The following is a 25,979-nucleotide window of genomic DNA, read 5'->3' as shown; positions in this document are numbered from 1 at the left end:
AGTAGGGCAGTAGGCCTATATAGTGCCTAATGCCCTATAGGCTTTTTCTTCTAAAAACCCAGTCACTGTTTTACTAGTGGATTATTTTTAAAACAATAAATGTGAAATGAGAGAAAATTAAATGCTTTGACAATACTGGAAGTGACACACACTGCAGGACGCCCCAAAAGACATGGAGGAAAAAAGACAGCTCGGGTCACTAGAGACCCACAGAGGCGTTTAAGGGTTGGGGAGACTACCGGTACTGCAGCAGTATCACAGTCTAGCTCGACAATGTTTTACTACAACCTTATTGGCGTCTGGTCTTCAGAAATGCTCCGAATACATCCTGCGAATTTAAAACAACCGCTATAACAGAATGTTTCCGGCGTAAACAGACAAATGAGGCCGAAGAATCGAATATTTTTGGAAGCTTAACTGTAGCAGAGTAGTTGTGTAGCCTTCCAAGGAATTACGAAGCGTTTAGCCGAGATGCTCACCGTTAGGCTAACTGCCCAGAGAATGAATAATATTTTTAGATAGCTAGCCTATTTCAATATGGTGTAGTCGGCACTGAAAATTAAAAGCATTTCAAAATCAGATTATCAATAAAAAAATTAAAAAAATTCATACTTTCAATCGAAGGTATACCGCGAGATTTACATTTTTGTAGCTGATTGAAGATCAAAAATTGTTACTAAAGCGATTTTTTTCGACATTTTTGTAAAGTTTTGTTTATGGTGTCAGCATAGGCCTACTTATTTTCGCAAAGGGAAGTAATTTAAAACTTAGGTCGAGTAAGGTCAAATTGATATCTGAAGCCAAAACATACAAAAATCTGTTTCTGTCTACAAGTTGCTACGTTTTGAGGCCCCTGTTTGCGTTCGTAGGTAAACCAACTTCATTTACGTTACATTCTTATACTATTTAGCACAAGTAGGGCAGAGGTAACAACCTTAGGCAACGTTTACACGATGTAACTTAGTTTTCAAGTAGTGGAAAATGTGCCGATTGTTTTCTATGATGTTAGTTAAATTCAAGTAGTGTTCATAAGTTGGTTGGGTAATTTATATTTGTTTAGTTGCATTTGGGGTCATTTCATGTCGTCCAGACCAGAATTTCAACATTTGTCAGCCGCCATCTCATATTTTCATGAAACGTCGTAGGATGGAAGTGCAAGTCTTTTCATGAAAAACGAACCTAATTTTATTAAAATTGATTTAGTGATTTCCGAATACAGCCGTTTTACTAAATTAACTTCTGTGCTCGAGTCAACCAAGCACTTTTCTTGACGTGAAATAAAATTACACCAGTATTTATATGTTTACATTTAGGCTACTGGAAAATGAAAACTGGTTCTTAAATTAGATTACGACATCCAAGTTTCTAACCACTAGGTTAGATTGCGAAGCACCAGGTAATAAATAATGGAATTTTCCATGTTTAAGCTGTAAATGAGCCTAGACAATTACATTATGGGTTGTACTTCTTGTTACGATCATCTTGAAAAATGTATTCACCCAATTTTTTATCGTTGCTATTAATCTCAAACCTTTTGATCGTCATTTTACAACCCGTGCTTTTCGAAAACACCAGCATTCTTTGCGGGGCAATAATCTCGTCAAATGTGAAAAACGATTTATCATGTTTGGCTACATAGCAAAAGTACTTCAAAGTTACCTTTAATGATTAATTTCATCATAACTACTTTACTTTACGAGGCTTTTAAGCTTAACGCAACTTGTGATTACTATTTACAGATAAAAAAGGGACATTGTGTTTTTGAAGTTTATTGCGTCGTAAATTGAAGCACTTTCTACTTCACTGAGCTGCAGTTGTTAGGTTATTCTCCTTCAGGAACTGCCGCAGCATGATTGCCAAAGTTTTAGTGGAAATGTAGTAATTATTATCAATCACTTTCGTAACCCAAAACAAGTACTGTTTAACTGAGACACGCAAACGCGTTGTAATAACAGTAAAAAAGAATTTATTTGTATTTGGCTGATATTGTGAGATACCGTAAAAACAACGAAATTAAAATTGCACAATTCATTGTATCTTAGAAAACTTCAAATCCAAATGATCTCTATTTTCCATACATAGATATTTGCTCATTTAGACAATATGCGCTTGACCATCCAATCAAAACCGTGACGTCACATACGCTCCCTGCACAATTTTATAAAAATGGCTTTGCCAATAACTCGTAAATGAACAAAGATAGAAACAGTTTGTTTACAATTTTAGGAATCAGCGTATTTTGATTCTTTTTTAAAAATGACTTCAGTTAGTCATTAAATATATAAATACTTGTACACAATGTGGTATTTTACCAGTGTAAGAAAACTAATCAAAAATCAAATATTGTTTCCGAAAACGCAGTTTTGTTTTGAAGCTTTGCATAAAATCGTGAGAATGGACAATGATGTGTTAGAATTTTTAAAAAAAGACGAAAAACTTTGTTCTACAACATCCTGTAAGTAAAAAGGATTAAAATCTTTATTACGTTTATTGATTTGTCTTCATTTTTTGCAGTAATAACAATTTACATCGTCAAAAAAAGTGCAATATATTTTGCAGTAAACAAGACTGAGGCGATAAACATTACCAAAAGAGAGAATGGAAAGATTAACTTAGATAAAAGCGTTCTTGAAAAGGTTCTTGGAAATCCAAAAGTGGCAAAGTATCCTGTTGCAATTTATTCTGTGGCAGGTCCATTTCGAACTGGAAAATCATTTTTGCTCAATTTGTTTGTTCGCTATTTAGAACGAAGAGAGGTAATGTAAATTAAATTTTGAGATCTTGAGATAATCTTGAGATACCCATTTAAGAGTTTTCTTTAAGTTTTAAATTAAGTTTTCTTTTAATTAAGAGACTTTTTTCTTCCATTAACCGACAAGTTTCAATTTGACAAACACGATAAATCTTTTATGTAAAAAGACCACAAAAAGCGTTCCACCACCCCTTGAACCAAACGACAAAGAGCCACTAGCAGGACCTTTCAAGTTCCAAGGTGGAGTCAGTGAAGGTTGCACAGAAGGAATATGGATTACAAAGGAACCATTTATAATCTCCACCAAGACCAAAAAAAAGGTATGATTAAAAATATCAAAGTACTAAAAATTCTTTCCAACTTTGCTTCATCATATCGTACACAGGTTGCTCTATTTCTTATGGACACACAAGGTGCATTTGATCAAAAGTCTAGTATAAAGGAAGGCTCAATTTTATTCGCCTTAAGCCTGTTGCTCAGTTCCTACCAATTCTTTAACTTGAAAACCAACATCGATAGCCTTCATCTTCAAGCTTTGGGGGTAAATTTCATAAAGATTTATTTTACGTTTATTTTCACAAAACAACCTACAAACTAGCATTGATTTATAACATTGCTATGAAATTTCGCATTACCTAAAATTTTCCACGATTTTTCAGAACTTTGCAGAGTATGCACAAAATGTTAGAGATACAAAGTCTAGCTTTTTAATCCAGGTTAGTAACTAGCTATTCAATTCCATTACTTGAACTTAAGACATACCGTAAACTCATTTTAATACAAACCTATATTTTTAGTGTAATTGAGTGTTTCTGTATTCAATAGTTACAAGATAATTCTTTTTACAAGTTTATTTTGGTTTTTTATGGAACAGAACTTTATGTTCCTTATTCGTGACTGGAAGACAATAGAAGATCACCAACACGGTTTGTATGGTGGAAAATGCTATCTCAATACTGTTCTTGACGGAGATAACGGGGCAGATGAAAACGTCAAAACTAACAAATTCCTCAAGGAAAACTTTTCTGAACTTTCATGTTATCTTTGGCCCTCTCCAGATCCCAAAATCGAAGGAATGGGGAAAAACTCCAAAGTTTGTGATATGAAAGGTATAATACCATAAATAAATGCAAACCCATGCCCTTTCTTTGCGTTAACTTAAAACTATTTAGTAAATAGTTTTACTAATAGCAGTCAGATTTATACTTCAAAAACTATTTTCAAACTCTTGTTCTTAAAAATATTATTGCAACGTTGTTGTCAGATGTCGGCACTGAGTTTATGAAGAAAGCGTCTGAGTTTTTCGAATATCTCTGCTTTGAGAATGAGAATCTTATGGTGAAGCGGGAAGGCGCAGAAGAGCTTAATTGCAGGAAACTATATGAATTCGCAAGTCATTTTGCTGATGTCATCAGCCAAGGATCAATCGATACAGTAGAATCATATTTTGAGGAAAGTTATAATCTAAAATTGAGCAGAAATTAACTTCATTCTTACATATATGTATCAATCGCTACAGGCGGGAAAAGCAGCTAAAATGGAAATTATCTTCCGCGATTGCGTTGAGATCTACAGAATGTGCTTGCTGGTAAGAACGCTACCAACTGAAAATTACCCAATAACCGGAATTAACTAGAGTTAATAATCAAACGATTGGTCGCTCAAGTAGTTTCTGTTTATAGAATTTTGGCAACGAACCAGTCGACGAGCGTCATGAACGAGGTATGAAAAAAGCTCTCAATGAGTTTCAAGAAAAATCGAAGCATAGTAACAAAGACCTCAGGATAAAGGGCCGAGAGAATTTGCAGCAAGAAATTGATAAGATATATGTATTGTTATTGTTTCAATTTCTAAACTAAATAACCATCATCTGAATTTTTAAAATCGAGTTGTATTTGTTTGATGTTACATATATGTTTTCAACAATCAATGCTTTCGAAAATGATTTTATCAACTCATTTTTAAAGTATATTGTTACTACAAGATACAAATGATGTTTTTTTTTTACTCAGTATTTTCAAACTATTATAAGGTCAAATATAATATTTTATGTGGTTTCGGTCCAAATGCCTACTACAGTAAAGTAGCAATATATTATGTTCATTTTAATTGCCAATTATATAAATTTTTAAACAACGTTTTTCGCAATATTGCATCTTGATTTTGAAATGCTGTTTGTACAGCGTTTGGAACAAAAAAAAGAAAAAAACAACACCCTTTTAGAAAAATGTGTTAAGATGTACAGAATGCGTATGGTAAGCCTTATAAATTGTAATTTACTGTTCATTTTCGTTATTCCTTACTTCCTGCCAACTACTAGCAAGTATTTCTGCAGAAAAAAGATTTCTCGGGCATTGAAGAATTCCTGAATGGCCATTCTAATGAAAAAGAAAACGCTGAAAATCGTCTCAAAGCTAATCATATCAAGATAAACGATCATAGCGAAGCTACTGCATTAAACAAGTTAAAAAAGGACATAATGTTAATGTTCAAATCAATGAAGGTAACTCTTAATTATAAACCTGAAACATTTTATTTTCCTGTCGTTGTTTAAGCTCATGTACTCCATACACGAACATGTGCATCCAAACAGGGGCAAGTAGAACATCGTTATTTGGAAAACGCAGCTGAAACAGTGGCAGAAAAGTGGTTCAATCATTTCGAGGTATCACTGAAATGCCAAAGTTTGTAATCAGAATTATGAGTAGGCCTACTACTATCATTACTGTATAAAGTATAATTAATGCGCATAAAAACTACTTTGCTGTTTCGTATTGATGTCAACTGAATACCACGAATGTTATTTAACAATGCCAGTTTACGCTTACATTTTTTCCAGTATATAGCTATAAAGCAATTCTACAAGTACTTATTTTAAACTTAGATGTAATGAAGACCTAGCAGTACATAAACAAATTGTTTCAAAAGAAATCATAGTACAGTAGTGTTAATCTAATTTCATTGCAGAATACACCTTCAATAAAATTCGAAGAACGGTGTGATCAAGTACAAAGTGAATTATTGAAGTGTTTTGATGAGGAAACAAAAGACTTTGATAAAAGTTTGAATGAAAAGGGACAAAGCATTCTCATAAAAAGGATCAACAATTTCATGAAAAATTACGTAAGAATGCTTTACTTTTAACGTCAATTTAAAAAAAAGTTTAAATGAAAATTTTATTCTTTAACGAAACGTTTATTCAAAACTTTTCTTTGTTAAATACAAAAGCAACTTCAATATAACTGTTTTCATAAGATTCATTCAAACTTTTGAATGGTGTCATTTCATTTTATTAATTTCACAGTTAATAAAGAATCGCAAATTAATCGAAAATAAAGAAACAGAAAAGCACAAAAAAGAACTTGAAAAGGTATCTAATTTCAATACATTTTCATGTTGTTTATTTACCAAAAAAGTAGCATTTCAAATACTAGCACTTGAAGAAAAAGTAAGTAATGTGTGTTGTTGATACTGACAAAACTTTGAATATCGTTACTTGTTTATAGGTGAGCTATTTTACTCCTCCTAGCTCCTTGAAGTCGACTCAAGTGGATCTTCTTAAAGCGAGTAAAAAACGTACGGATGTTGACTTAGATGTTATGAATGGAAATAATACCTACACTTTGGTGGAAAAAGAGTCAAATTTGAAGTATGAAGAGGTCAATGAACGAAATAGGATGGTAAAAATGGGAACAGGGTTTGGTACAGCCGGAGGTGGTGTGGTAATAGGTGTTGGTGTGGGAATCGTCTTTAAACCAGTTGGAATTGCTCTAGGTGTTGTAGCAGGAATTAGTGCACTCTACGGCTTTGGAGCAAAAAATTCATGGTGGTGAAATAGATATATGCAGTAAAACTTCACAATTGGGTTTGAATGTTAGAATTTGGGTTCTATCAAATATCGAGATGATTTGAAACATGATTTGGGGTTTTAATTAATTTTGCATTTTATTAACATTTTGAAGGGAAACCAGGATTTAAAGTCCCAGATTCTATGTTTGCTTGAACTAGAACCACTATATTCTGAAAGTTAACTTGAGGTTTTGATGGTAATCGGTAGAATGTATTTTTACAGTAGCTCAGTTTTTATTTCAACTTCAAATCTTGCTGCAAAACTAACTTACTAACATTAGAGAATCTTTGTTTAAAAAGCTGAAGTTAATTTGATACAAATTAATGTAAAAAAATATATGTTTGTAGGCGGAGAAATATATTTCAAATAATGCTTTTACACCGAATCAATTAAATGCTCCAAAATGAACCCCTTCCAAATGTTTAGTACGTTTTTTACCTGGAAATTTTGCCTTGCAGATTAAATATTTTTTGTCTGTTCAATAAAATGCAGTTTGCTTAAATTACTATTAAAGTTAAAAGCGTTATGGCCGCCTTGTTAATTTAATTTGTTAACCACAATATAAAAGACGTTGTACTTGCTAGGATTGGATGGCTACTATTGAATTTTTAGTAGAAAAATGAAGTAATGGTTAATGCATTTAAAATTTCCATAAAGAAACCCGTTTAGAAATTCATAACTTTAATTTAACCTAGTTTGTAGTTGTGCGTGTGAAATTATATCGTTTTTTTAGTGGTATTCGCTTGTATACAGTGCTATTTTCCCTTCTGAAAGCCTACCAGCATATTCTTTGAAATATGATCATTGTGATGTATCTGCAAACAATGTAAATGGATACAATAAAATTTCTATCTAATCAAAGCAATTCGATCTGGTTGATTGATTACGTTCAGAAATATTATTAAACACAGTAGAATAAGGCTAAAAGTTACAAACCTGTAACTGACTGACAAAATTATTGTAGAGATGTTTTTTAATACGCTTCCCTTTAGTTGGAAACAAAAATTTGTTTGTAATAAAACCTAGGAGAACGAGCATGTTTCTTAGAACGTCAAACTAAAGCAAATAACAATATAAGAAACGTAAGACAGGGACTTAGCGCAGACTAGGGTGCCCCACTTTTTGTCACTCAATTATACAATTAGCCAGTCTACAATGTTTCACTTTTTTGAATAATTTAAGTTTCTTGATCTTATTGTAAACCGTTTTAGGAAGTTACAATCAAGAAACAAAGTTTTTTAAACCGATGCCTTCTTGTTGACAAAATGAAGTTTTCGAGTAGATGTTTTATATGATATATGTATAATTGTAGCCTATGTTGTAATACCTTCAAAACCTATTCTTGTGAGAGTTAAAAATAGAGAAACTTGATTATTATGTATTATTAAAACTTTATTTGCTCTAAAAAGTACTTGCTAATTTCTTTTTTGTTATAAAGATGATGTATTTGATATTTACAAATCTAAAATTTTGACTTTTTGTTTTGAATCGAGAAAACGTCTTCAATCTTTTGAATTGCTTTGGAAAATCTACATTTTTATATGGTTAAATTACTTGCTTACTTTTTGATGTGATTCTAATTCTAAATCATGCTTGTACTAACAGCCTAATTGGGTCTATGGGCGTCTACATAACGATCGAGTATTGAACGTTGGTTACGTCATAGCGATTTTGCCATTCATAAATGAACGGAAATAAGTGAACTAGACAAGAAGGATTGGACGCAACTCTGTCGCTGTTTTTAGATTCAAAAAATCGATCAAATAAACCAACAAAGCTGATTTGGGCAAAGCGCTTCCTATCGTATAATCCTCACTAAAAAAGAGCCTCAAGCAACAAACCTCAAAAAAGCCTCAAGCAACATTATATTTTCCAATGACCCTATTTTTTGTAATTTGCTTATTTGTATGTTCAAAGAGGGGACAATTTTATCATCGGCAGGTGTAATATATTTTTCTAAAATAAATCGTTTTTCTGAATTAGTTTTTGAAAATAAAACGATTTTTGATAGTTTGCGAAATTCTGTTTGACAAAAGACGCGAAAAAGATTAAAGGCTATAGCTTAGGATTTTCGTTTTGTGCCGGACAAAGGTTAATTGAAGTCACTGCGTGATACTGTTTGTATTGGGTTAAAATTTAAGCTCAGAAAACGACTTGAGTGTGATATTATGAACAAAGTAAACTCTGCTATCAGCCGTAGTTTGTCATAGAATACGATTTTATACTGTTTTGACCTGCCAGCCAACATTATACAGGTAGCTTATGCCATGGCGTTAAAACACTTTGTTTAAAAAGTGGAGCTTGCATCTTAGAGGTTTAGACTCTTAATCTGCCAAAACGCTCTATTTCGCTGTTATTTTTCACTTATTTGTTTACTTTTGCTCTGACGTCCGTTTAATAATTGGTGATTTGTGTCTATATGTAACCAGCTCTGGTGTATAAACTGTACCTTTTGCAAAGGTAATTAAGCGCACTACACAAGACAAACAAAGGTTGCAATCACGGCAACGTAGCTTTTCTTGATTTCTATGTGATATGCTTTTAACGCAACAGATACGCCATCAATACTGAAGGTTGTGTTATATCTTGTTTTGTTTAAATGCGTGGATACTCCACATAATTTCGGGAATCGTGTTATATTTTGCTTCAAAGATATTTTTTAATTTAATCTTTATCAACTTTACAGTTTGGGGATTAGTCAAAATTGAGTGTATGAGAATAATTAAGACTCTCACATATCTCCAGCAGTCAGTTTAAACAACACAATTAGAATGAGTATTCCGCTAGGATCGCATGTGTACGAACAGGCAGCGTCGCGGTTGATCGGTCAAATATCAGATGGAGTAGACGCAGGAACAAAAATGTTGAAAACTGCTTTTGGTGAGTAAATTAGAAAACTTTCTAATCAATACTAAAATGAGTGCATTCATTCTTTTAATTTTAAGCACGGTACAATATAAGAAGGATTGTTTAAAATTTACATGTTTCAGCAGCAACGTCTTCTGAAGTAATTAATATCATCAAAAAAGAAAACGGGAAAACCACATTAAATAAAGACGCTCTTGAGCGAGTGCTGGGAAATCCAACCGTGGCAAAGTATCCAGTTGCGGTTTATTCGGTAGCGGGACCTTTTCGAACAGGAAAATCTTTCTTGTTTAATTTGTTTGTTCGCTATTTGGAAGGAAAAAGCGTATGTTTATTTCTACAACCTGAAAAAACCTTGCTTTATTCTTAAAAACATATGAATGATACTTTCGTGATACTTGTACTGATATGCACTATAGATAATTTCGTACAACTGCAGTGCCAATAATGCAGTCGGTGTAACTTAGAAGTTATGAAATGCTCATTAAATGATCCTCTACAACTATACGCGTTTCACTTCAGCTTAATCCCAACGACAAAGATCAAATATTAGGACCCTTTAAATTTCGAGGAGGAGCAAGCGAGCGTTGCACGGAAGGAATATGGATCACCACGGAGCCTTACATAATCTCTACCCAACAAAACGGAGAGGTGATTTTGATAAAACCTTAATCTTATAGTTTGACACCTTATACTCATGGCTACAGAACAAATGTGAAACCTTTTACGATTTTGTTAACTGGAAAGCCCGAACTTATAATGTTTAGTGTCTTATGTTAATCCGTTACAAAATTTGTTTTAGTAAGTTTGAAACCTTATAGTTTTATGAAAACTGTTCTCTGCTCATTACTTCTTTATCCAGTAACTTTAATTTTCTTTGTTTTGGCACAGGTGGCTCTATTCCTTATGGACACGCAAGGTTCATTCGATCACATGTCTAGCACTGAAGAAAGTGCCATTTTACTCGCTCTTAGTCTCCTACTCAGCTCCTATCAATTCTTTAATCTTAAAGATAAAATTGACAGCCTTTATCTTCAAGCTTTGAGCGTTAGTATAGTTTGTGTTGTATTTAATTAAAAGCCTATATCTGTTTGAGTATATGTCTAGCCACAGATAAGATAATTTTTTGATATATTTTCATAGAAATTTGCAGAGTATGCGACCAAAGTTAAAGATACAAAATACAGTTGTCCGTTTCAGGTTGGTAAAATGTTTATTTTACTTTTTTTCACCTAACTCTAGAATAAAAACCGCAGGAAGGCGCGCTGTAAATTGAATTCATAGTATGACGAACATAATATCTTTACTGACATTCGTGCATGTAATAAAACAACACGTTGTTATGATTATCTCGCAACGACAAAATCTTAGAAACCTTACTTTAGCTCTGGTTGCCAGGATTTTATGTTTTTGATTCGAGATTGGGAGATGGTTGACGACCATTCTCACGGTGTCGAAGGAGGCAATTCTTATCTCAAAACAGTGTTGCACGGAAATGGGGCCCAAGAGCATATTGACACCAAAACTTTACTGGAAGAAACGTTTTCTGGAATCTCGTGTTTTCTTTGGCCTTCTCCAGGCCTTAACATAAAAAGAATGGGATCAAAATTAAAAGCATGTTCTGTTCATGGTAACAATCTTTTCTTGTGAAATACAATTTAATAATTCGTTGCATTTTGCGATCGTATTAGTGTTTACGAGCTGTTTTTACTTTATTAGAGACGTTCAATCAATAATACATAAACAATTTTTAAAAAGCTAAGAAATATTTAACAGTGTTTTTTATGTCAATAGTCAATTATGAAAAACACCTTGTATTTTGTTAGAGATTGATGCTGAATTTTTGAAGACTGCAGTAAATTTTTTTTCCACCTTTCACAATAAGAACAGTCTTGGTTTGGGGAATGTTAAGAAGATAAACAATGAAGTAGTAACTTGTGAGCAGTTACATAAATTTGCAATTGAATTCGCTGACGTCATCAACAGTGAATCAACCGAGTCTGTAGAATCGTATCTTGAGGTAACCATACTCCGTTTCAACAACTCTGCATAACTCTGTAAAAATGCGTTCATGTCAACAGTGTTCAATATCTAGTACGGTATTCAATGCATACAAAGACTTTTTCTTTTGAATTACAGTTTTGCAGAATGAAATATTTACTGATAAACTAGTTTTTTGTTCTTTTTACAGAAGTATCGACATTTACCCTTATGGTGTCAACTCCACGCAAACGTAATTAAATTGAAAATCAAATTTAATAAAAAACTTTAAATGTATGTCATATTGTTATAGGCAGGCAAGGCAGCTAAAATGGAACTTCTTGTCTTCAAATGCGTAGATATCTATACAAAACATTTGCAGGTATTTGCGTTTTCAAGTCACCTGAAGGAGTTTTAATGGTTATTATTGCTTTGTAAAGAACTCAATTACTTACTCACATAGAAATGTCACGAAACTTCTCTCGAATACCGTCATGAAAAGAGTGGAAAGGAAGCTTTTGATGCGTTTCGAGATAAATCAAAATACAGCAAAGAAAAAATAAGAATAAAAGGACAAAAGAAATTGCAAGAAGAAATTCATAAAATCTATGTAATTTAACTCCATTACAATGTTACGTTGAAACTTAACCGAAGTTGTTACCATTTTCGTTGTCTTTCTTTAATATTTGAACGCATAACTTTAAAATACTTATTAAGTACAAAGCAGTATCTGAGAATTCAACTGATTCATTCTTAAAACATAATATTAAACTACAACATACTGTAACTTTTCGCTTTCCTAAACTTCATCCCGGATTCTGTGTTTTCAGGTTATGGAACAAAACAAAGAAAAAAATGATAAGCTTGCTGAAGAATGCATCAAAATGTATCTAACTGGCATGGTAATGTAGCTTTATTCTATTTTACTTCCACTTTCAACTTTCTCTCTCTCCCCCGCTTCCTTTTTTTGACTTTGTTTTTCTTTGAGCTTCACCCTCTTTGTTTCAACTACATTCTTTCTCTTTCTTTCTTTATTACTTGTTTAAATTCCATATCCATATATCCGACGCCACTTGTGATTTTATAGGGGAAGAACTTCACTGACCTTTCAAAGTTCCAAAAGAAACATGACGAAATGCAAGAAAAAGTCAACTCTTATCTTGAAACTAATCTTGTGGAAATTGACAGTCAAAGCCTGATTAAAGCAAAAAGCAATTTAACAAAAAATGTACTCTTAATTTTTAAAGCGATGAAGGTAACTTTGGGAAAGTTTGAAACATTTTTGTGGGCGTTTGCAACCTTATGTGAGTGATTGCAAAGTGCTGACCTTTAACTTTCCCATTAAACAGACTCAAGTTGATCAACGTCATTTGGAGAAAGTATCGAATAGATTAGCTCATTCATGGTTGATAAGGATCAAGGTAAAAAAATAATTTACAACGTATGAGCAATCTTGTACGTGCTTTTATCTCAGGTAATTTATTTTTCAATTTCTTACAACGTTTCATTCCTTTGATAAATTTCGGACATGTTTTCTTGTACAGTATTACTGAATATCATTTAAAAGAGCAATTAACGATTAGGAATGTTTTGCTCTTTGTTGCCACATACTTTTTAATATAAAATTATTCAAAAAGGATCTGTGAATAAAAATATTTTGGAGTTAATCATTTTTGCTTGTTACCTAGAAACCACACTCGGAAAATTTTGAAGAGCATAATAGTCAAGTTCAAGATGGATTATTTCAAGAATTTAACAAAGAAATAGAAAATATTGATGAAAATTTACACGAAGATGGCAGAATGCAACTAAAAATAAAAATCGATAAAGAAGTTGAAAAATATGTAACCATATATATAACTTGAAGTGATAAACTGTAGGCACAATGTTTTACGATAAAGACATTTCAATGCGATGCTCTTTATTGATACAATATTAAAAAATATATTTCTTCTACGCAATTATTCAAAAAACATTGTGACTGTTGCTGTAAAAAAAGAGTAACGTTATATCCTATAAACAATAATCATCTTTTTCATAGTTAGCAGAAGAACCTAAAGCAATTTTGGAAGAGGAGTCTAAAAAACACAAGGAGAAGCTAAAAAAGGTAAAGATTTGCACAAAGCTATTCGTTATTGGCTCCATTGATAAAAATTTGATAACCTCTGTTTAAAGCAGCTCGGAAAGTAACCAACGAAACCTATGAAACAATACTATGTAGAAATTTAAAGTTTGAACATAACTTAAGACGTACTTTCCGGTGTACCGACACTTAATCACGCGATACTTAATCACGCGACGCTTAATCACCGACACATAATCACTAGGACATTTAATCACGCGACACATAATCACTAGGACAATTAATCACGCGACACATAATCACTATGACATTTAATCACGCGACTTGGATACTTATTCACGCGACATTTAATCACGCGACACATAATCACTTGGATGTCGGAAAAGCGTGAGGAAAATTCAGTAATTCAAGCTCATGTGCATCTCTCTGTGGGGATGGCGATGTGGATTGCTTTTAAGGTTGGCCTAAAGCCAAAGGTTATTAGTCTTTCTTTTAGAACTCCCCGACAGTTGTCTTTGACTGCGTTGCGCCGGCTTTCTCTATAATGTTTCTTTAAATCAACACCAGCTTCATAAAGTCAAATTGTTATATTGTCCGAAGTAAGTTGTATCACATTAGAAACATTTTCATCATCCTTTCACATTTAAACAAAACTATAACTCCAATTCAGTAATGAACAGTCCAGAAGGTAAAACTGATATTATGTGTAGAGACAAGAAGGGGAGATTTTAACCAAACCTTAAGTTTTTATACAAACACATTAGCCAATCAGGAAATAACATGTCATTTTGCATTGCTACGTATAACCTATGTAATATGTAACATTATTCTATTGTCACCGAAGCTCTTGATCAAAGTACCATCTAAACGGTTCTGACGTGAAAAAAAAACTTTTTACCTATTACTTTTCTTAAAACAAAGTTTTGCAAAAGCGAAGTACACCACATATACGCATAGATGGGTATCGCGACAATTCTAATGATAATTTAAATTAAACTGTCAAATTCAGAAAACATTGGTTTAAAGTTGACTTCCACCAGCTAGAAACTCTTTGATATTTAGCCAGAAATATCACCAACACGATGACAGTCATCGTGTTGACACAGTTGACCGTTATCTGTCAAGCGAGATTTTAGTTATCTTCGTGCAGTTGCTTACATTTCCCATGCATGACATTATTACCTAGTGTGTACGGTAGCCGATACTGTAAATGTGTGATTAAATGTCGCGTGATTAAATGTCCTAGTGATTATATGTCGCGTAATTAAGAGTCGCGTGATTAAATGTCCTAGTGATTAAGTGTCACCAAACCGTACTTTCCAGATGAATCGTTTCACTTCTCCAAAGTCCTTGAAAAAGAAACAGCAGAAACTACTTAAAAGGAGCCGCATACGTACACATGCTAAGCTTGACGACGAGAACGCAATTGCAACTCTGTCCAGTTTAAAAGAAACCTCAGAATCTACATACGAAGAGATGAAAAAGAAAAATAAGAAGTTTAAGATGGTAACCGGAGGCGTAGTAGCCGGCGTTGGTGGTGCTTTAGGACTTGGTTCTATACTGTTGCCACCGCTAGGAATAATAGCTGCTGCTGGTGTGGTTGGAGGTGGTCTATACGCGTTGGGTGCGAAAAAGTATTGGTGGTGAAATTTTGTAATTGGAAAAATGATGCTAAACTTGTTCATGAAACTTATTGTGTCCAATGAGCACTGTGGTAAACGAATTTCTTTAGTAGCTCAAAAAGTGTTCAATGCTTTGGCAGTACTACAATAAGCCTTTTAAACTTAAAATAATATTTTCTACGAAGTTCAATTTCGAAAAACTGTGTGTAATTGACCATTGACTTTATTTTGTGTTGTATAGCAAACATGTATGCATAGTTTGAAATTTTAGAAACCAAGCCAAGTTAGATTGGTTTAGCAATTTAGCCGACGCTGTGCAATATTTTCATTCGCCAATGTACTGAACTTTTTGATAATATTGTCTAATGTTTAGAGATTGTTTAGACCAGGGATGTCTAACTTGCGGCCCGCCTGAGATTTTTGTGCGGCCCGTTAGTCATTTTCACTCCAAAAGTATGTACTTTATGTACCCATTTTTCTTGAAATTTAAAAGTTCTGCGGCCCAGTGAATTATTTCAATTGACAATGCGGCCCACTTTAACAAAAGGTTGGACATCCCTGGTTTAGACTTACTGACTGTGCACTATGATTTCTGTTAAAATTACCTCATTGAAAATTTTAAATCAGTTTACACCATGGAGACTAAATAATTAAGCAATAAAGAAACAATTGAAGTGTATTTGTACAACGCGTATAAAGGACACAAACTGACACGCAAAAACATATAGCGGGTAGGTCAAGAACAGTCAGACAGCAGTAGCTATGCATAGAATAATGGTCAAGGAATTCTGTTACCGTCTGCAGCTAAAAGCGAATGTCCGTATTTTCTGCTCCTGTCTGCCGCGTGCAATGTCACATTTATGTAACGTCATATTTGCTTTTGTTCTGGTGGTGGATGCTGCCTAGGACGCCAACCGCAACCTGTATTTTCATTCGTTTTTTCGCAAGCTATTAATTGTTGTTACTAAGTCACTTTTGTTTTACTCAAGATGGGCAATAAATAATTGTTGCTGTGTTTGGTGTAATATTATTCTCAGCTTGGTATTTGTAAGTTGCAAATGAAGAGACAGTTTTGCTTGCCGCCATGTTGGAGGACAACTAGAAGTCAGATTTACTTTAGCAAATGTTGTTATGCAAAAATCACGTATTACAACCTACGACTCTACTAAAATTAAAAAACACATTTAGTTTTCAAGCTTTCTGATAAGTCCTTTAACAGAGTCTGAAAAAATCTGTCTATAAACAATATCTAACGCTTGACATTGTTTTCCTTTTCAAATACTGTACAAAGATTAGAAAATATATTATCACTATTTGCAAAGTTTTACTAAAATAATATTTGGCCTTTCTGGGTTTAAAAATTTTTCTAATAAAAGTCATTTTGTAACATTTATGAGTTTATGAGCATCATTAAGCTACTTTTTGATTTGTTCTCTCATTTACTCCTGACAATAAGCTTTTTAATTTAATGAAACATACTAGGGCAGATGCATTTTAAAGATGTCTGTGTAAGAGTGAAAAAGTTTCCAACTTCTGAACAAAAAAACTGCGCAGTAAATGGCTGGAGGTTTATTACTGATTATTCGTACGGTACGAATCGTACCGTATCGTCTATTTTTCGCCATTATTTTTGCCGTATAGCCGTAAATAAGCAAAAGTACTCAGAATGCTAACTTGCCAGGTTTAGTATACAAGTGCACAACCATATGACGTCACAATTTGAGTAACTGGGGTTTAGTTACTTTAGTATACAAAAGCATCCTGTGGTTTTGCACTTTTATACTACCCTATACCCCAAATCTTGCTGTCTGGCTCCAACAGTCAATAGTATTCAGTATGGCAGTAGCACACCCGGAATTATTCGGCCGAAATGGCGTTGACCACCGGGAAAAGAACCATCTCTTTGCAAAAAGGCGACTCTACTTTTTGCTCCGTTTTCTACTAGGCTATATAAAGCGGCACCTTGGATACCACTAACTCCAGGTGTGCTTGAGTCACTAGTTGAGCTCCTTCCTTGCGCATTTGAACACGGAAATTTTGTTTGTACATAAGAGAAGTTTTTTGTGCAAAGGTGTAAATTTTGGGTTGATGGCATGCACTCAACTCTTTGTTTAATTCTTATGAACTTGCATGGAGATAAAAAAGCTTTGTGTGCACATGTACATACTTTTTAATGAACGTTGTGCTTGCAACGGTGCAAGTACCGTATTTTTCAATATGTTACAACTTGTTAATCCAACTGGGAACCTAGCTTGCATATATACGAGCCAGACACAACCAACCTCTCCGACCAATGAGCCGACTTAGATTAAATTCGTTAAACTCTATAAAATTTGTTGCTGTGTGTTCTGCATATTTTCGAGAATTTAGGTTTTAATGAACAAGATAGGATTATTTTCATACACAGGCTGTACTCGTCCCTTTATAGGCAGCTAAGGCAGGGATATAGGCTTTAACATCTGAGCGCTATATGCCTATTTACTACAATGATGTTATTTATCTATTTTTTAGAAAACAATGAGCAGATTAACTGCGTCAAATATCACTGTTGTATGTGATGAAATACAAGTATCGGAGTATGATGTGGTCGTCTCAATCGTCAGTGGGACACTGGGTTTGCTGGGTCTCGTTTACTGCTTTTTTGGTAGGCTAGCATATTGGCAAACCGTACAAGACGATTATAGTTGTATAGTCACTTTTACGTATCTGTTATTTACCAAGTTTTCTGTGATAGCATTTTTTGACAAGTTTTTACTCATATAATTTAGGTTATCGCTGCTTCAAAGGCGTGATGTTTTTAAGTGGACTCATTTTTGGATCTGCCACAGTCTTCCTCTTGTGTCGAGAAGAGAGACTGTTTCAGCAGGAGATTTCTATGGAGATGGCGACAGGTGACGATTTACTGGCTCTGTCTTTACACTTAGTGATTATTCATATTTTTGTAAAGTATGTTTAAAATAATAGTATGCCATAGACCAGGGTTGGGCAAACTTGTTCAATGAAAGAGTCACTTGTGGATGCTACAAACAGCGAGATCAGTAGTGTCAATACAAATACGGTAAACAATGCTTGGATAATGAACCATGATGGATATTATTGTTCAGCTAGAAAGCCACTAAAACATGCCGGCAATTTACCCACCTTTGCCATAAACTAACTATCATGTTAAGTGAAGCTGAACCAGCCATAACGAGACCAATTTGAGATCAAATAAAATTATTACGCAGGCTTTTTTATGTAGAAATATAGTGATTTTTTCTTTTAATTGTGTTACAAACTGTTGTGTTAACTTGATCGCATGATTGGAAAAACATTGTTTGGTGTTTTTGGAGAAAAATCCTTTAATATTTTAGCAGCAAGTATAAAAAGCAGAGAAATTCCATTTTTTAATCCTTCTCACACTTACAGACTTCCTAATATAATTCTCGGTCACTGATACACATTATATAATAACAAGAATATCTTTGGACAGTGCCAGTGCTGTTTTCTGTCAATTATTATTAATATGAGTAGTGAGCCTGGACAAACCACTAATTTGTTAGATATATAGACCTACAGTACAGTTTAGAAAATGCTTCACACGACAATGAATAATTGATTTATGTTATTGCAGGCATAGCAGCTGGTATAGGGATACTCTGTGGACTCATAACACTACTCATTTTATATGCTGGCCTCTTCTTGCAAGGTTTTTTCCTGGGGACCCTCCTGGCAATAGCTGGTAACAACATATCTAGGTTTAATAGGTTTCCTTGTCACAACATAGTATCTTTATCATTTCTAATAAAATGTTTACTTTTGACAGTGTTTCATGTTTTAAAATATTAACTGAATATATGACTGCGTGTGTGTTAACATTTTTATGTTGTATGCAATTTTTTAAAGGCATCACTATTGCCAATTAACAATTACAACTAAGTATTTACTGCCGTAGAACCAGGTCAATTGGTGTCTTGACTCTTGATGTCTTGTTAGATTCTGTTGCGAGTTGTAAACACATGGCAAATATGGGACAAGATAAGAGATTTTAAAATGTGTGTTAAAAGTAAAACAAAAGAGCGTGCAGCAGCATAGGATGTGTATAACTAGATGCATTAAAAATGACTAAAGTACCAAAACACATGACTTCAAAGTATCTCATGACTTCTACTTACATGGCAGTACTTCAGGACTTGTATCAAAACAAAGTGTCATAGTTTTAACAAATAATGTTTACTTTTGCACTTCACTGATGAATTCACACTGAATTTCTTTTTATTAGTTCTTATGCGATCACTTTGTCTTCAATCCATGCTTCATAAATTGCATAATCCATTTCAGAGCTTTTAAATCGAAGTAAATCTCAACAGGCTGTTGTGTACATTGATATTGATTATTTGGAACATTCCAATATAAAATGGTTGATGGGTTTCTTCTGGTTGATGGGTTTCATTTGTTCTTACAGAAAAAGCCCTATATTAGGCAGCTTCAATTCTAAGCATAGTTCTTTAAAGTTTAATTAGTGTTGTAAAACTTTTTTTACTTGTTACCTTGTGTTCTATTTTCTTGTCTGAAATATTTTTACAGCACAGCACCTGAAGTATTCTTATCTTTTTTGCTTCTCCACATTAATAATTCATGTCAATAAATTAATGTAATCTCATAGTGTTCTTACTGACATTAATGATTATACACATTTGTCTATTTCTTTTCGTCAAGCAAATGGGTTCTTCTGGAAACAAATGACACAGCAGTAATATGTTTTTACGTATTTACATTTATATATTCTATTTATTGGCATCTGTTAGTACACCTGATGAAGCAAGCTGATGCTTGCGAAAGCTTGTAAAGAGCGATTAAAAATAAAAGTTAACCTTAGAGCACCATCCTATGTATGCTTTTTTTCCTATGTATTTTACTATGTACATATCTACAGGTATGATAGCGTTGCAGTCTGTTTACCACCCATCAACTGCTTGGATCCCGGTCAGTATAATCTTCGGGACTGGGGTGGTATGCTCTGTGCTCACTCTTAAGTTTCAGAGGAACTGCGTGCTCTTCAGCACAGCTGTTTTGGGCAGCGCGCTAATAACTGTTTGCATCGATTACTTCATGGAACAATTTCTTCTTTTAAGATAAGTTTGCGTTTATATTATTATCTATTTGAAGATGTGAAATTATCCTATCATCTTCCGCCATATCCTGAGCTGATAAGATTTTGGGTTGTGAAGGACTAAATTTGCATTTTAATATGGAAAGTTCACTTAAATTGTAGTTTCGTTGAAGCTAATTGTATTTGAAATATTATTTGAACAGTCAAAATATTGTTTTCAACCATAAGCCATATCAACACAGCAACACAGGAATGGTGAATAAAGGAGTTGTATTATCATGGCAAACACGTTTTGTAAGCTTAGCCCTTTCGAATGCTGCCTTGAAGGCCAGTCACCAGATTCTATGTTTTACATTGTGTAGTATGTACCCTTTACACATTTAATATTAAATATTATGGTCAATTGCTATGTCATATGATCTGACACTATGACAGTGGTTTCATTCATTGTATTGTATCAAATATGAATATGATGAAATCCCCAGGAGACACTGTATCCTTTCACCACATCCCACCGAGGGAAATTTTCAATACTGGCTCATTTTGAAATTTTATTACAAGTGTGGAAATTTCTTTTGGTAGAAAGCCAGTTCCTACTCATCATGAGAGGTTACACCACCAAACAAAAGAACGCATCATTTTAATATAGCTTCGGCCTTATCACCACTGTGGGTTCATATCAAGCTTTTATCTGTTCTTTTCTCCACAGATATATATGGGAGGCCTTGATGGCGGCGCCGTCTATCAATGTATGCTGGTATACCTGGGTTATACTGTCAGTCTGGCCAGCTTTATGTAGTAAGTATTCTGTGTGTTCCGCAAACAACACACACTCCTACAGCATACAAGTATTCAAGTGCTTAACCTTAACACACTTTGATTAAGAACATAATCTTAGATTTGCAGAGGATAACTTTCTGATTGGTTTTAAAGTTCTACTAATTCTTTTAATTTTTAACATAGTGCTGATACGTATAATCAACAGTGGCGTTCAAAAGCTCTTGATAGCTACAAAATGATCTAATCAGAAAAGTGGGCAGTTTGTTTTGTCTGAGTCATAGCTCAATTCTTGAACATGAAAATATTTTATTTAAATTCAGCTTTTACTTAAACTGTTGAATTTGCCATAGCCGAATATCTATAAGTAAACAAAACTTCAACTTAGCGTTAAACAATCAATGAATAATGGAATTCTTAATAATATAATTAATTTAGTAAATTACAATCCTTGTACAGTAGTAGTCTAATGGTGTCATTTCATCTTGTATACAGTTAATAAAGAAACGCAAATTAATCGAAAATAAAGAAACAGAAAAACACAGAAGCGAACTTGAAAAGGTGTCTGATTTCAATAACTTTTCATGTTGTTTATTTACTAAGAAGGTACCATTTCAAATACCAGAACATGAAGAAAAAGCAATTAATGTGTGTTGTTGATACTGACAAAACTTTGAATATCGTTATTTGTTTATAGGTGAGCTATTTTACTCTTCCTAGCTCCTTGAAGTCAGCTCAAGAGGATCGATCTTCGTAAAGCGAGTAAAGAAAGTACGAATTGTGACTTAGATGATGAGAAAGGAAAGCCTACCTACGAGTCAGTGGAAAAAGAGTCAAGTTTGAAATATGAAGAGGTCAATGAACGAAATAGGAAGGTAAAAATGGAAACAGGGTTTGGTGCAGCCGGAGGTGTTGGGGCATTAGGTGTTGGTTTGGGATTCTTCGTTCCACCAGTTGGAATTGCTCTAGGTGTTGGAGCAGGAATTAGTGCGCTCTATGGCATTGGAGCAAAACAATCATGGTGGTGAATTAGACATATGCAATAAAGCTTCACAATTGAGTTTGAATGTTAGGATTTGGGTTCTCTCAAATATCGAGATGATTTGAAACATGATTTGGGGTTTCAATTAATTTTGCATGTTATTAACTTTTTTGAAGGGAAACCAGGATTTAAAGTCCCACATTTTATGTTTGCTTGAACTAGAAGCACTATATTCTAAAAGTTAACTTGAGAATTTGATGGTAATCGGTAGAATGTATTTTTACAGTAGCTCGGTTCTTATTTCAACTTGAAATCTTGTTGCAAAACTAACTTACTAATAATAGAAAATTTTTGTTAAAAAAGCTGAAGTTTATTTGATACAAATTAATGTAAAAAAGTAGATGTTTTAAGGCGGAGAAATATATTTCAAATATTGTTTTTATACTCAATCAGTTAAACGCTCCAAAATGAACCCCTTTGAAATGTTTAGTACTTTTTTTACTTGGAAATTTTGCTCTGCAGATTAAATATTGTTTTTATCTGTTTCAATAAAATACAGTTTGCTTAAAATACTATTAAAGTTAAAAGCGTTATGGCCGCCTTGTTGATTTAGTTTGTTAACCACAATGTGAAAGACATTGTCCTTGCTAGAATTGGATGGCTACTATTGTAATTTTTATAGAAAAATAAAGTAATAGTTAATGCGTTTAAAATTTGCATAAAGAAACCCGTTTAGAAATTTATAACTTTAATTTAAACCTAGTTTGTAGTTGTGCGTGTGAAATTATATCGTTTTTGTTGTAGTAATCTTTGCTTGTATACAGTACTATTTTCCCTTCTGTAGGCCTACCAGCAAATTGTTTGAAATATGATCATTGTAATGTATCTGCAAACAATGTAAATTGATACAATAAAATTCCTATCTAATCAAAGCAATTCGATGTGGTTTATTGATTACGTTCAGAAATATTGTTAAACACAGTGGAATGGCCCATAAGACTTATAAATGTTACAAAGCGGACTGACTGATGAAATTACTGTAGAGATGTTTTTTAATACCCTTCCCTTTAGCTGGAGACAAACATCTGTTTGTAGTAAAACCTATAGGAGAAAGAGCATGTTTCTAAGAACGTCGAATTAAAGCAAATAAAAACATAAAAAACGTAAGAAAGAGATTTTAGGGTAAACTAGGGTGCCTAACCTATTGTGATCGAAGGGCTACTTTTTAAGTGACTAACTTCCCGAGATCTACAAGTCCACCACAAGCATCGCAAATCTTCACACACTATTTCAAGCCTGCGGTAAGCAAACATTTTCTTTGTTGTCATACGATGCTGTATACTTGTATAGGCTATAACATCACAAACCTTCCTTTCTCCCAAACAAGGACAACAAAAATTTCTTTCAAACAGCTTCAGTTTGCACATTGTGTTGTGGTGGATACCAGCTCCTCCTGCTCCTTTATCCTTCCGATCTGTATGATGAGAAATAGCCGTAACTGACCTTTCTATGAACTTAACTCAAAAATAAACCAGATACAAAACAAGTGTCGCTGAATTTCGAATAAGGAAATCATTTCCTACCTTATTGGGAGACCTGGAACTGGGAAGAGGAAACTAACTTCTCATAATCAGGAATGTAGGAGCTTGTTTCTAAGCGTTGGCAGTCTGCCAGGTGGTATCAGTTATTACTGTCAGTTACAATCTTTCAACACAACGCTTGTTGATGAATGATACAGAAATATTTCAGCATATCCAGGAAAGGTTCACTTTCTTGACACAGTGTAATGAACCCACTGGTGGGACCAATGATAATTAATGATACATCAGTTATGATGGAGATGAGCTTGAAAATCGGCATTTTTCTCTCGTTAAAATTCGCATGAAAGTATTAAAGAGTCTGTTGTTCCTCAAGTATGTCCCTAAAGTATGTTGTGTCTTTCTGAAGGTAAAATGGTGAGCTGTTCTACCTTGGCGCTCATAACTTCATAAGTTATAAGTTTCCTCCAGTCGCTGGAATCGCGGTAGAAGATCTGCAGCCAAAGTGGTTGGTGGTGCAGGAAAATCAAGAACAGGAACCAAAAATGTTTTTTCCTAACGGCTGAAATTGCTTTTTGCACGTAGCGCATGTACATAAATTAAACATCACAGGTTTAACGTAGATAGAGGTAACATAACATAGGCTGGGTACGGGCATAATACATTACAATGACTTAAACCAAAACCGCCATTGAAGACAAGGCACTGTTTAACCTGGACTGTGATGACGAACTGGACAAAACAAGCTTACAACAGTAGTTTATCTGCAAGCGGAGAAATGCGTTAACTAAAGCAACGCTCAAGCGTTACAAAAATGATGTCGCAATTGAGTTTCCATCCCTGGGTTTAACGTTTTATGGTTTTACGCCTGGGTTGTCCAAGCTACGGCCCGCGGGCCAACTGGGTCCTGTCACCTACAGTATTTTTGGATGGTCCACGGCCATCATCACGTTTCATCTGACATAAAACTGCGTTATTCAGGTGCAAGTTATTTTCCCGTGCGTTGAGTTGTGATTTTTTACTTGCATTTCGTTAACTGTACAGTAAGATAAACTAAGTTAGGGTACGTTATTACGAAGCAATTTAGTATTTGTGCAAAACAATAAGAATATCCTATCCAACTGTGATTGTATATGGTCCTAACTGCCACGAGACCCTTAAAAGTTAACTGTTAAGTGCTGTTATGAGTTACATGTACATGAGTTACATGTACAAGAGTTCCATCTTTCGCAACACATCACTGAACCCACAAAGAACCATGAAGCATTGTCGTCTTTTATTCGCCCATTTTCAGAATAAAATCATTTGAATAATAATTTTTCTAGATCTTTGTCTTATATAGCGCTGAGCTGCGTAGACTTTGCGTTTGTTGCAATTTTTAGAGTTGTAGCGACAAGTGGGTCGCTACGGTTGGGTAATTTTTTTAAAGCTTTAAGTGATGTTTCCTCGACATACTGTTTAGCATTTTCAGATACAGAATACATTTTACCACCCATGGCATTGTTAATGATCTTCCTAATCTTTATTACGTTGTAAGCAAAGCAACAATCTTCACACGTAGTGAATAGCCCGGCCACTGGTTAGCATCGTTAGTGCATTGCCCTCAGTGAAGAAATTGTGGACACCTCTGTTCTATGCCACATACAAAATGTGTTTCAAACTGTATCAGATTATTGCAATCAAAATAGTACGAAAGAGTATAGGTATAGCCAAGTTATCTCTTGCATTGTAACTATAACTGACACGAAATAAAATGTCAATAAGTCACATACAACGGTCCCCGTTGCTTGCCACTTGAATTTTGCAACCGTTTGTGAGTGTTGTTTGAGTGTAAAAATTTTGTACGTCAGCTGCAACCATGCGATCATTCATGCTTTGCAATTCTATATCTGAAGAAGCGTTTAAACGTGATTTAATAATTAACGAGACGATACAGCTCTCAAGCCTTTGGTAAGTGTTGCAATCACTCCAAACATGATACTTTGTTTGACAACTGCTTTACAGGGGTAAACCTGAAAACAGCCAAAGAGTACATTATATTTGCATTTGTCATGTGTTGCAGTGATAAGAGTAACGGTCATATGTGAGCCATATTTATCAATTGCGAGTTGTCGCATTAATTAGTTGTCGCATGTCGATAATTAAATTGGTTAAACGCCGTTTAATGTAACAGTAAGATAGTTCATTGGAAATTGTATTTGTATTTTGATTTAGGTCAAAGCTTAGTAAATTTCGAGCTTATTCGAAACTAATTTTCGAGATTAAAGGTAAGAGAGTGCAGTTAAATCATTATATAATGGTTTACACTACGGGTATGCCAAACCCAAGCCCAGTTCAGCAGAAACGTCATCATTTTTAAATGGTTGTGCGATTTGACAGTTTTGAACAGTGCTTCTCAGCGTATTTTTCATGTGTTTCCTTTACAAACCAGAAACACT

The 25,979-nt window shown here is 34.1% G+C and overlaps 4 protein-coding genes across 5 annotated transcripts; all 4 read left to right on the top strand.

Annotated features, from left to right (window-relative positions):
* The first annotated feature begins 2,326 nt into the window (after positions 1–2,326).
* On the top strand, positions 2,327–7,447 carry LOC143452830 (atlastin-3-like). Its single transcript, XM_076953957.1, has 15 exons — positions 2,327–2,455; positions 2,560–2,756; positions 2,920–3,072; positions 3,138–3,293; positions 3,412–3,468; positions 3,627–3,861; positions 4,017–4,205; positions 4,273–4,340; positions 4,435–4,581; positions 4,936–5,007; positions 5,088–5,255; positions 5,346–5,417; positions 5,720–5,875; positions 6,057–6,122; positions 6,259–7,447. Exons 1-15 carry the CDS (start codon positions 2,395–2,397, stop codon positions 6,583–6,585), a joined length of 2,124 nt encoding a protein of 707 aa, XP_076810072.1. The 5' UTR covers positions 2,327–2,394; the 3' UTR covers positions 6,586–7,447.
* A 1,853-nt stretch (positions 7,448–9,300) lies between these two features.
* Positions 9,301–13,000, top strand: LOC143453049 (atlastin-1-like). Its single transcript, XM_076954201.1, has 13 exons — positions 9,301–9,482; positions 9,596–9,792; positions 9,990–10,118; positions 10,359–10,514; positions 10,611–10,667; positions 10,866–11,097; positions 11,294–11,487; positions 11,761–11,829; positions 11,911–12,057; positions 12,278–12,349; positions 12,535–12,702; positions 12,797–12,868; positions 12,992–13,000. Exons 1-13 carry the CDS (start codon positions 9,374–9,376, stop codon positions 12,998–13,000), a joined length of 1,611 nt encoding a protein of 536 aa, XP_076810316.1. The 5' UTR covers positions 9,301–9,373.
* Positions 13,001–13,209: 209 nt separating this feature from the next.
* Positions 13,210–15,651, top strand: LOC143452833 (uncharacterized). The gene is made up of 3 exons (XM_076953962.1): positions 13,210–13,291; positions 13,489–13,554; positions 14,854–15,651. Exons 1-3 carry the CDS (start codon positions 13,250–13,252, stop codon positions 15,175–15,177), a joined length of 432 nt encoding a protein of 143 aa, XP_076810077.1. The 5' UTR covers positions 13,210–13,249; the 3' UTR covers positions 15,178–15,651.
* A 2,016-nt stretch (positions 15,652–17,667) lies between these two features.
* Positions 17,668–22,925, top strand: LOC143452832 (transmembrane protein 198-like). Of its 2 annotated transcripts, XM_076953960.1 has the most exons (6): positions 17,668–17,796; positions 17,921–18,043; positions 18,766–18,873; positions 20,068–21,042; positions 21,517–21,582; positions 21,719–22,925. In XM_076953960.1, the coding sequence occupies exons 1-4, from the start codon at positions 17,670–17,672 to the stop codon at positions 20,268–20,270; spliced, it is 561 nt and encodes a 186-aa protein (XP_076810075.1). In that variant the 5' UTR covers positions 17,668–17,669; the 3' UTR covers positions 20,271–21,042; positions 21,517–21,582; positions 21,719–22,925. The 2 variants fall into 2 exon arrangements, with proteins under 2 accessions (XP_076810075.1, XP_076810076.1); XM_076953961.1 differs by lacking the exon at positions 21,517–21,582.
* The last annotated feature ends 3,054 nt before the right edge of the window (positions 22,926–25,979 follow it).

This window comes from Clavelina lepadiformis, chromosome 4 (genome assembly GCF_947623445.1).
Source record: "Clavelina lepadiformis chromosome 4, kaClaLepa1.1, whole genome shotgun sequence".
NCBI classification, from domain to species: Eukaryota; Metazoa; Chordata; class Ascidiacea; order Aplousobranchia; family Clavelinidae; genus Clavelina; species Clavelina lepadiformis.
Note: the sequence above shows the minus strand (reverse complement) of the source record. Positions and strands in the feature narration are given on the sequence as shown.

Excerpts from the sequence above, each read along its gene's own strand:
- LOC143452830 (XM_076953957.1), top strand. The coding sequence starts at position 2,395 with ATGGACAATGATGTGTTAGAATTTTTAAAAAAAGACGAAAAACTTTGT. Across the intron at positions 3,073-3,137 it reads CCACCAAGACCAAAAAAAAG|GTTGCTCTATTTCTTATGGA; the intron begins GTATGATTAAAA and ends TATCGTACACAG. Across the intron at positions 4,582-4,935 it reads AAGAAATTGATAAGATATAT|CGTTTGGAACAAAAAAAAGA; the intron begins GTATTGTTATTG and ends CTGTTTGTACAG.
- LOC143453049 (XM_076954201.1), top strand. The coding sequence starts at position 9,374 with ATGAGTATTCCGCTAGGATCGCATGTGTACGAACAGGCAGCGTCGCGG. Across the intron at positions 10,515-10,610 it reads TTTATCTTCAAGCTTTGAGC|AAATTTGCAGAGTATGCGAC; the intron begins GTTAGTATAGTT and ends ATATTTTCATAG. Across the intron at positions 12,703-12,796 it reads TAATTTTTAAAGCGATGAAG|ACTCAAGTTGATCAACGTCA; the intron begins GTAACTTTGGGA and ends CCCATTAAACAG.
- LOC143452833 (XM_076953962.1), top strand. The coding sequence starts at position 13,250 with ATGCAACTAAAAATAAAAATCGATAAAGAAGTTGAAAAATAT. Across the intron at positions 13,292-13,488 it reads ATAAAGAAGTTGAAAAATAT|TTAGCAGAAGAACCTAAAGC; the intron begins GTAACCATATAT and ends TCTTTTTCATAG. Across the intron at positions 13,555-14,853 it reads ACAAGGAGAAGCTAAAAAAG|ATGAATCGTTTCACTTCTCC; the intron begins GTAAAGATTTGC and ends CGTACTTTCCAG.
- LOC143452832 (XM_076953961.1), top strand. The coding sequence starts at position 17,670 with ATGAGCAGATTAACTGCGTCAAATATCACTGTTGTATGTGATGAAATA. Across the intron at positions 17,797-17,920 it reads TCTCGTTTACTGCTTTTTTG|GTTATCGCTGCTTCAAAGGC; the intron begins GTAGGCTAGCAT and ends CATATAATTTAG. Across the intron at positions 18,874-20,067 it reads GACCCTCCTGGCAATAGCTG|GTATGATAGCGTTGCAGTCT; the intron begins GTAACAACATAT and ends ACATATCTACAG.